General features: G+C 46.6%; 1 protein-coding gene across 1 annotated transcript in view; it reads left to right on the top strand.

The window, feature by feature from the left end:
• The window catches only part of LOC133359650 (basic salivary proline-rich protein 1-like), a 9,222-nt gene extending 958 nt beyond the window's left edge, over positions 1-8,264 (top strand). The window contains exons 1-5 of the mRNA XM_061578124.1: positions 1-794; positions 1,811-1,830; positions 3,836-3,882; positions 6,475-7,362; positions 7,678-8,264. The exon at positions 1-794 is cut by the window's left edge and continues 958 nt beyond it. Of these exons, the coding sequence (XP_061434108.1) occupies positions 93-794; positions 1,811-1,830; positions 3,836-3,882; positions 6,475-6,935 (1,230 nt within the window). The 5' untranslated portion in view covers positions 1-92 and the 3' untranslated portion in view covers positions 6,936-7,362; positions 7,678-8,264. The remainder of the gene's footprint in view (positions 795-1,810; positions 1,831-3,835; positions 3,883-6,474; positions 7,363-7,677) is intronic.
• The last annotated feature ends 3,429 nt before the right edge of the window (positions 8,265-11,693 follow it).

An 11,693-nucleotide genomic window follows, 5' to 3' on the forward strand; every position in this document is an offset into this window, starting at 1 on the left:
CACCCCCACCACCACCACCTTCACCACCTCCACCACCTCCACCACCACCCGACCCACTGCACCCTCGGAGCCGTCGATCAGGGGGGTGCGCCATGGAACGACCACCACCACCACCACAACAGCCACCACAACAACAACAACAACAGCCACCACCACAACAACAACAGCCACCACCACCACAACAACAGCCACCACAACAACAACAACAACAGCCACCACAACAACAACAACAGCCACCACCACAACAACAACAGCCACCACCACCACCACCACAACAGCCACCACCACCACAACAGCCACCACCACAACAGCCACCACAACAACAGCCACCACCACAACAACAGCCACCACAACAACAACAACAGCCACCACCACCACAACAACAGCCACCACCACCACCACGTGGGAACTGTCAAGCCATCGTTGAGGATCAGCTGGGCAAGCCACGTGGCCATCACGATGAGAACGTGACTGCTGATGGTGGTGGTGATGGTGGTGGTGATGGTGGTGGTGATGGTGGTGGTGATGGTGGTGGTGATGGTGGTGGTGATGTTGGTGGTGGTGATGGTGGTGGTGGTGATGTTGGTGGTGGTGATGGTGGTGGTGATGGTGGTGGTGATGGTGGTGGTGATGTCGGTGGTGGTGATGGTGGTGATGGTGGTGATGGTGGTGGTGATGGTGGTGGTGGTGATGGTGGTGGTGATGGTGGTGGTGGTGATGTTGGTGGTGATGGTGGCGATGTCGGTGATGGTGCTGACGAAGCACCTGACACCTCACCGCCCGTCAGCGCCGTGGTAAGTGAAATCTGTTGGACTGCTAAACGATTTTGCTTTAAAAAAATTCCACGTTGGAAATGTACAGGCATTGAGACCCATAGAGATACACATAGAGACCTACACACAGAGACACAAAGACCCATACACAGAGGCCCGTAGAGACCCATAGAGACCCATACACAGAGATACATAGAGACCCATAGAGACCTATACACAGATCCACAGAGACCCATACACAGAGACCTGATTAGAGGTACATAGACACCCACAGAGATACATAGAGACCCATAGAGACACACAGAGACCCATAGAGACACACAGAGACCCAGAGAGACACACAAACCCAGAGACACACAGAGTCCCATAAAGACACACAGAGACCCATAGAGACACAGAGACGTGAGTGAGTGAGTGGATGAGTGAGTGGATGAGTGAGTGGATGAGTGGGTGAGTGGATGAGTGAGTGGGTGGACGAGGGGGTGAGTGGATGAGTGAGTGGGTGGACGAGGGGGTGAGTGGACGAGTGAGTGGGTGGACGAGTGAGTGAGTGGATAAGTGGGTGAGTGGATGAGTGAGTGGGTGGACGAGTGAGTGAGTGGATGAGTGAGTGAGTGGACGAGTGAGTGGGTGGACGAGTGGGTGGGTGGATGAGTGAGTGGGTGGACGAGTGGGTGGGTGGATGAGTGAGTGGGTGGACGAGTGAGTGAGTGGATGAGTGGGTGAGTGCGTGGATGAGTGGACGAGTGAGTGGACGAGTGAGTGGGTGGACAAGTGGGTGAGTGGATGAGTGAGTGGGTGGACGAGTGGGTGGGTGGACGAGTGAGTGAGTGGACGAGTGAGTGGGTGGACGAGTGAGTGGGTGGACGAGTGAGTGGGTGGACGAGTGGGTGGGTTGGTGCCGTACTGGTTTTGTTTCGCCTCGCTATGTTGACTCTCTTCCAGGGGAAGTGAATATGCCGTCGTGAATTTACATCGATTATATCGATTGAATGCGCGTGTTGTGTGCGCTTGCGTGTCTCTGTGTGTCTCTGAAGGATGCCAGCAGAGGGCTGAGGTGAGTAAAGTCCCTGAGACTTGTGGGGGAGGGGGGGGGGGGGGGGGACACAAAGAGCTTCATAGCTCATCGGATTTACTACCCCACCCCCAGTCTCTAGACCAGAGTTTGCCGATTGTGATCCTCAGAGCTGGCAGGCGACAATGAGTTAGCTCCACTGTGTGTGTGTAGTGTGTGTGTAATGTGTGTGTGGTGTGTGTGTGTAGTGGTGTGTAGTGTGTGTGTGTGGTGTGTTTGTGTAGTGTGTAGTGGTGTGTGTGTGGTGTGTGTGTGTGGTGTGTAGTGTGTGTGTGTGGTGTGTAGTGTGTGTGTGTGGAGTGGTGTGTAGTGGTTTGTAGTGTGTGTGTAGTGTGTGTGTAGTGTGTGTGGTGTGTGTGTAGTGTGTGTGTGGTGTGTAGTGTGTGTGTGTAGTGTGTGTGTGGTGTGTGTGTGAAGTGTGTGTAGTGTGTGTGTAGTGTGTCTAGTGTGTGGTGTGTGTGTGTGGTGTGTAGTGTAGTGTGTGGTGTGTGTGTGTGGTGTGTAGTGTGTGTATGTGTGGTGTGTGTAGTGTGTGTGTAGTGTGTAGTGTGTGTGTAGTGTGTGTATGTGTGGTGTGTTAGTGTAGTGTGTGTGTAGTGTGTGTGTGTAGTGGTTTGTAGTGTGTGTGTAGTGTGTGTGTAGTGGTGTGTGTATGGTGTGTGTAGTGTGTGTGTAGTGTGTGTATGGTGTGTGTATGGTGTGGTGTGTGTGTGTGTAGTGTGTAGTGGTGTGTAGTATGGTGTGATGTGTGGTGGGTGTGTGGTGTGTGTAGTGTGTGTGTGTGTATGGTGTGCGTATGGTGTGGTGTGTGGTGTGTGTGTAGTGTGTGTAGTGTGTGTGTGGTGTGTGTGTAATGTGTGTGTGGTGTGTGTGTGTAGTGTGTGTGTAGTGTGTGTATGTATGGTGTGTGTAGTGTGTGTGTGTATGGTGTGCGTATGGTGTGGTGTGTGGTGGGTGTGTGGTGTGTGTAGTGTGTGTGTGTGTATGGTGTGCGTATGGTGTGGTGTGTGGTGGGTGTGTGGTGTGTGTGTAGTGTGTGTAGTGTGTGTGCGGTGTGTGTGTAATGTGTGTGTGGTGTGTGTGTGTAGTGGTGGTGTGTGTAGTGTGTGTGGTGGGTAGTGTAGTGTGTGTGTGTGGTGTGTAGTGTGGTGTGTGTGTGTAGTGTGTGTGGTGTGTAGTGTGTGTGTGTGGTGTTTAGTGTGTGTAGTGTGTGTGTGTGGTGTGTAGTGTGTGTAGTGTGTGTGTGTGGTGTGTAGTGTGTGTAGTGTGGTGTGTGGTGTATGTGTGTAGTGTGTGTGTGGTGTGTAGTGTGTGGTGTGTAGTGTGTTTGTGTAGTGTGTATGTGGTGTGTGTGTGTGTAGTGGTGTGTGTGTAGTGTTTGGTGTGTGTGTGTAGTGGTGGTGTGTTTAGTGTGTGTAGGGTGTTTGTGTAGAGTGTGTGTGTGTAGTGGTGGTGTGTAGTGGTGTGTGTAGTGGTAGTATGTGTGGTGTGTGTAGTGTACATGTGTGTGTACTGGTGTGCTGTGTGTGTGTAGTGGTGTGTAGTGTAGTGTGTGTGTGGTGTGTGTATTGTATTTGTGTATGCAGTGGGTAGTGTTAGTGTGTGTAGTGGTGTGTGTAGTGTACATGTGTGTGTACTGGTGTGCTTAGTGTGTGTGTAGTGGGTAGTGGTAGTGTCGTAGCGATTAGATCATTGGGTTACGAATCCGGCGACCCGAGTTCGAATCCCGCCCAACACCAGTGACCATTATCTGATCAACCGGTCCCGGGCCTCCCCTAGGTCGACTCAGCCTAAACAGATACCTGATTCTGTGCTTAAACATTGCCACCGGGGGAGACAAAGGCGGCCGGGCGTGGTGCTGGCTACCCACCCCAAGTGAGCCACAGTGCCAGTAGCCTTCATAGGCGCTGCTACTTCGCTACGAACAGCACTTGCCCCTACAGCACTCTTAAGGCTACACGGTGGATCTTTGTCATTGTCTGTGTAGCATTCAGGTCCTGCCGGAGAGACATCTCTGGACACAGCTGCGTGCTGGTACGAACTCATCTCATCCTCGCAGTCTTCAGATGCTATATACACTATACACTACTATACACTACACTATACACTACTATACACTACACTATGCACTACTATACACTACACTATACACTACACTATACTATACACGGCACTACTATACACTACACTATACACTACACTATACACTACACTATACACTACTATACACTACACTATACACTACTATACACTACTATACACTACTATACACTACTATACACTACACTATACACTACACTATACACTACTATACACTACACTATACACTACACTATACTATACACGGCAATACTATACACTACACTATACACTACTATACACTACACTATACACTACTATACACTACACTATACACTACTATACACTACACTATACACTACTATACACTACACTATACACTACACTATACTATACACGCAATACTATACACTACACTATACACTACTACACTACACTATACACTACTATACACTACACTATACACTACTATACACTACACTATACACTACTATACACTACACTATACACTACACTATACACTACAATACTATACACGGCACTACTATACACTACTATACACTACACTATACACTACACTATACTATACACGGCACTATACACTACACTATACACTACACTATACTATACACGGCACTATACACTACACTATACACGACTATACACTACACTATACACTACACGACTATACACTACACTATACACTACTATACACTACACTATACACTACTATACACTACACTATACACTACTATACACTACACTATACACTACTATACACTACTATACACTACACTATACACTACACTATACACTACTATACACTACACTATACACTACACTATACTATACACGGAACTACTATACACTACACTATACACTACACTATACACTACACTATACACTACTATACACTACTATACACTACACTATACACTACACTATACTATACACGGCACTACTATACACTACACTATACACTACACTATACACTACAATATACACTACACTATACACTACACGACTATACACTACACTATACACTACTATACACTACACTATACACTACTATACACTACACTATACACTACTATACACTACACTATACACTACTATACACTACTATACACTACACTATACACTACTATACACTACACTATACACTACACTATACTATACACGGCACTACTATACACTACACTATACACTACACTATACACTTCAATATACACTACACTATACACTACACGACTATACACTACACATACCTACTATACACTACTATACACTACACTATACACTACTATACACTACACTATACACTACTATACACTACACTATACACTACTATGCACTACTATACACTACACTATACACTACACTATACTATACACGGCACTACTATACACTACACTATACACTACACTATACACTACACTATACACTACACTATACACTACACTATACACTACTATACACTGCACAAATATACACTACACTATACACTACACTACTATACACGGCACTACTATACACTACACTATACACTACTATACACTACACTATACACTACACTATACACTACTATACACTACACTACTACACACTACACTACTATACACTACACTACAATACACTACACTATACACTACACTACTATACACTACACTATACACTACACTATACACTACACTACTGCATACTACACTAATATACACTACACTACTATACACTACACTACTATACACTACACTACTATACACTACACTACTACACACTACACTACTACACTACACTATACACTACACTATACACTACACTATACACTACACTATACACTACACTATACACTACGCTATACACTACACTACTACATACTACACTAATATACACTACACTACTATACACTACACTACTATACACTACACTACTATACACTACACTACTACACACTACACTACTATATACTACTACACTACACACTACACTATACACTACACTATACACTACACTATACACTACACTATACACTACGCTATACACGAGTGCTGTACCATGGACAAATTGGTCACGTTCTGTTTACGTGACACAACCCTTACGAGTTGGCTGTGTCGGGTGGTGGAAGGTTTTAACGACACAACAACATTTATTCATCTTCTTGGTTCTTTTGGTAAAGTCACGTAGAAGGGAAGTAATAAAATAATAAAAATAAAACACAATAAAATAATCTTCACGACGTTTCGGCCACAACGCAAGCAGCCGTCCTCAGGTGAAAACCAGGTCCGTCGATGCGACAGCGTCGTGAGGATTATTTTATTGTGTTTTATTTTTATTATTTTATTACTTCCCTTTTACGTGACTTTACCGAAAGAACCAAGAAGATGAATCCCTGCAGTCACGAAAGCTTTAAATCGAAATTTTACATTCATACATTTAAGCGATCTAACCCAAAAACAACCTCTATTATGGATGATATTGCTTGCGAAAATCTTCCGCGTGTTCAACTGAAGCTCATTTCTGCCGCCGGATTTCCCATTGCCGTTTCAGTACCCTGCTCGCCAACTCTCGACCGAGACACCGCGCACGCAACGCTCCGGATCTCCGCAGACCTCAGGTCCGTCGAGAGGTACCAGCCTCCCCCAGCGCCACCACCACCACCGCCACCACCACCACCAGCAGCAGCAGCATCAGCCGGTCAACGAACACAACAAAAGGTTCCAGGACTGGTACCAGGTCCTCTGCTCCGAGAGCATCCCGCCTGGCCGCCACTACTGGGAGGTGGACCTCAAGGACTCCAACTGGTGCGAGGTCGGCGTCACGCTCGGCAGCATCCGTCGCGAGGGTTTCCAAGCCGCCTGCAGTCTTGGGGGCGGACCTGGCAGCTGGTGCCTCTGGAAGTGGCACGACGACTTCTACACACGGCACAGGGGGCTACGGGAGCCGCTCGCTGCGTCGACGGGGCGGGAGGAGTGTGCACCGGGGCCCGCCAGGATCGGACTGTTGCTTGACACCGGGGCTGAGGAGTCAGAGGGCCGGCTGGAGTTCTACGATGCGGAGACAAGGCGGCTGCTCCACCGATTCGAGGGCAGCTTTGCGGGCGCGTTGTACTTCGCACTGGCGGTTTACGAGGGTCGGGTGACGATCGGGGAGATCTGCGAGCGAGTTTAAGAGGTCGTCCGGAGCGGCGGACTTCTTGATTCTGGCTAATGTTGATTTGAAGCTTTTTCGTGACTGCAGGAATCCATACTCTATGGTTGTTTCGGTAAAGTCCACGTAGGTAGAAAAGTAAAAATAATACAAATATTAAGTTCATTTTTAAATAAAATATTTATTTTTGAAAATAATAAAAGCAAAATTGCGACTTAAATTTTTACTTAAAACTTTCGTGACTGCAGGAATTCATACTCTATGGTTGTTTCGGTAAAGTCCACGTAGGTAGAAAAGTAAAAATAATACAAATAATAAGTTCATTTTTAAATGAAAGATTTATTTTTGAAAATAATCAAAGCAAAATTGCGACTTAAATTTTGACTTAAAACTTTCGTGACTGCAGGAATTCATACTCTATGGTTGTTTCGGTAAAGTCCACGTAGGTAGAAAAGTAAAAATAATACAAATAATAAGTTCATTTTTAAATGAAAGATTTATTTTTGAAAATAATCAAAGCAAAATTGCGACTTAAATTTTGACTTAAAACTTTCGTGACTGCAGGAATCCATACTCTATGGTTCTTTCGGTAAAGTCACGTAGGTAGAAACAATTATAATAGATCAGGACGTTTCGATCGCCACAACAAGCAACCTTCTTCAGTCACGAAGGCTTCAAATCAAGATGGAAAGTTGAATGAATTAACAACGATTTTGACTTCCGCAACAAGGTTCAACTGCAGTAGCGACCTCTTCAACTGCTAAACCCAATACTGCACTTCAGCCCTGAAACTCCCTTGCATCCTAAAGCCTTGAAGAGCACCTGTCACCTGAGCGCTGAGCGTCGTCCCCCCACAAAGAGGAGAGACGCAGGCTTGTAGTCTAACGTTCTTGTACTTTATTTTACATTCAATCTCGGCTTAAAGCTTTCGTGACGGCGGGAATTCATATTCTTGGGTCGTTCGGTAAAGTCACGTAGATAGGTGCAAAGAAAATTACAAAAAAATAACAAAAAACTATGACGTTTTGATCGCAACACAAGCGGTCGTCTTTTTCCTGAACAACTACACTACTATACACTACACTATACACTACACTACACTATACACTACACTATATAATACACTACTATACACTACACTATACACTACACTACTATATCTTCTTGGTTCTTTCGGTAAAGTCACGTAGAAGGGAAGTAATAAAATAATAAAAATAAAACATAATAAAATAAAATAATATAATGTTTTATTTTTATTATTTTATTACTTCCCTTCTACGTAACTTTACCGAAAGAACCAAGAAGATGAATCCCTGCAGTCACGAAAGCTTTAAATCGAAATTTATACACTACTATACACTACACTGCTATACACTACACTACTATACACTACACTACTATACACTACACCGCTATACACTACACTATACACTACGCTATACACTACACTGCTATACACTACACTACTATACACTACTACACTATACACTACACTATACACTACACCACTATATACTACACTACACTATACACTACGCTATACGCTACACCACTATACACTACGCTATACACTACACTATACGCTACACCACTATACACTACACTATACACTACGCTATACACTACACTACTATACACTACACTATACACTACACTATATTGCTATACTCGTGACGAATTGGCACGTTCTGTTTACGTGACACAACCCTTACAGGTTTGGCTGTGTTGTGTGGTGGTGGGTTTTAACGACACAACGACATTTATATATGTTTACGCGGCGATCTAACCCAGCAAATAACCTCCCTCTATTATGGATTCTAAAGGCTACCGGTCCAGTTTCCTGGTCAAACATTCGTGTTCAGCGCGGTGCTGTTTTGCTAACAAAGACAGTCTCTCCGTTCTCGCTGCGATGCTTTCCCGAGTGCAAGGCCAGTTCCGAATTGTGCCCCACCAGTTACGTGACGACGCAATTTCCTCGGGATGTCCTCGCCTTGCTTTCATCCCTGAAAAACGTGGGCTGCGCCAGGGCTTGCGACTGATGTTTTTCGCGACCAATATTATTCATAATCAACGTTTTTGGGTTTAGATCGCGTTATTTATAAATGTGTCGTCGTAACCCTCCACCACCCGACACGGCCAATCAGTAAAAAAAATTGTCACGTTGACAAAAGACAAATAGTTCACTGCTTTAGCCCCATACCGGTGTGTGTTGCAACGTGAAACCACAACATTTACAATTTGAGTGTACGACGTTTCGCTGGTAATTGCATCCAGCATCATCGGGCAATTCGCCAGAATGGTGAGGGGCTCTGCTCTGTCTCCCGTTCTTATATAGAGCAGCAGCAGAGTGACGTCATCATTTCATTAATTAGGCATGAACCTGTGAGCCATGCGGCTCTTGACTCGGGTGCAACCGCAACAAACAAAAACATGAACAAGGAACATCTTAAAGTGACTACACGCAACAGAAAAATCCTGGAAAAAACTGCAAAGTCTTCCAGAAAAAACACCGTATTTCAACGCTGTGTGCAAAAATCCCAGTGGGGATGCAAGTCAAACAATAACAACCATAAGACAATGTAGATTAAAGTTATCAGGCTAACTCTGTACTACACCAAACAAACATGGCTAAACCAAAACGTTTTAAAAATCAACAAAATAAAGCTCTAATATCTTCTTGGTTCTTTCGGTAAAGTCACGTAGAAGGGAAGTAATAAAATAATAAAAATAAAACAATAAAATAATTCTCACAACGTTTCGGCCACAACGCAAGCAGCCGTCCTCAGGTGAAAACCAGGTCTGTCGAGGCGACAGCGTCTGAATGAAACAGCACACGAGCTTGGAGCATATATATAAGCTGGGTTGGAAGGGGGGGAAAGGGCGCCTTGACAAAATAATTTGCATATCAAGAGGAATTTAGCATATTTATGGGAAATGCAGGTATGTGATTAGTACTACTTATGCCCGTGCATTATGCAGGATTAGCAGCATTAAAGGGAGGGGATATGGTGATTAACAGCCAACGTCAGTTGAGCGTGGACAATTAGAGCCGAGGTGAAACATAACATATAAAAATATATTTTAAATGTTTTAATGATAGAATATAGCATTGTCATTAGTATGACATAAGTATACCAAGTTTCCAGTCGATACCACATTGGGAAGTGGGTTATAATTGAGTTACAATATTTGAGGATACGACAACAACAACAGACAGAGTTAAATAAAAACGTTTAAAAACCAATGTAAGTCCCCCAATGGCCACTCGGATTTGCCTGTGCCAAGGCCCGGTTATGAAGAGAGGTGGGTGGGATTGTAGCTACGATTCGTCCATTCCGATCTCACTTGTGTAGTGACATAAGAAGGGAGGGGCTGCTGGGGGCTCTGGGATCCCAGGCGGGTCCAGACGCTTAAGCCTCTGGGCGCCAGGCGCTGGGTTCCCAGGGGGTCCAGACGCTTAAGCCTCTGGGCGCCAGGCGCTGGGTTCCCAGGGGGTCCAGACGCTTAAGCCTCTGGGCGCCAGGCGCTGGGTTCCCAGGGGGTCCAGACGCTTAAGCCTCTGGGCGCCAGGCGCTGGGTTCCCAGGGGGTCCAGACGCTTAAGCCTCTGGGCGCCAGGCGCTGGGTTCCCAGGGGGTCCAGACGCTTAAGCCTCTGGGCGCCAGGCGCTGGGTTCCCAGGGGGTCCAGACGCTTAAGCCTCTGGGCGCCAGGCGCTGGGTTCCCAGGGGGTCCAGACGCTTAAGCCTCTGGGCGCCAGGCGCTGGGTTCCCAGGGGGTCCAGACGCTTAAGCCTCTGGGCGCCAGGCGCTGGGTTCCCAGGGGGTCCAGACGCTTAAGCCTCTGGGCGCCAGGCGCTGGGTTCCCAGGGGGTCCAGACGCTTAAGCCTCTGGGCGCCAGGCGCTGGGTTCCCAGGGGGTCCAGACGCTTAAGCCTCTGGGCGCCAGGCGCTGGGTTCCCAGGGGGTCCAGACGCTTAAGCCTCTGGGCGCCAGGCGCTGGGTTCCCAGGGGGTCCAGACGCTTAAGCCTCTGGGCGCCGCCAACGGGGGGGGGGGGGGGGGCTGTGTGTGCTCTGTGGGATGTCTGGTGGTGCACACGGCCCCACCCCACGTTGGACCAGGCATAAAAGGGGAGCTCCCTAGACGATCAGGCCCAGTTGTAACTCAAGACCCAAGACCCACGACCAGCCATCTGAAGACCCTGGGACGCTGTGAGAGCCAGCGCTGGGACTCTGGAACTCCCGACTCTACGACCTTGTGAGGGCGAGTTCCGGAGCGTAGCCAGAGTATCTAGGCTGTGTACCTAGGCTGTGTACCTAGGCTGTAACAGAGTATCAGGACTGTTGGAGTGTTGTATTGTAATAAAGAAATTACCTCTACAAGTGTCTCCGGAACCCAGTACACTTGCACAATTCAGCCAGGTTCTTGGGTCGGCTCGTTTGAGTTTCTGACCGTGCGCTGCACCAAAGATGGATGGCCTATGAGGCTCTGCATTGTCTTGGGCCAATGTGCCCGCGGGCCCCAGCTGATCCGTCATACGACTGGGGGTTCTGACTCTACGCCAGGGGTGTCCAAACTTTTTGCAAAGAGTGCCACGTTTGTTAAAGTGAAGATGCCCGG

Source organism: Lethenteron reissneri, chromosome 65 (assembly GCF_015708825.2).
Source record: "Lethenteron reissneri isolate LAM-NWPU_2019-01 chromosome 65, ASM1570882v1, whole genome shotgun sequence".
In the NCBI taxonomy this organism is placed as follows: domain Eukaryota; kingdom Metazoa; phylum Chordata; class Hyperoartia; order Petromyzontiformes; family Petromyzontidae; genus Lethenteron; species Lethenteron reissneri.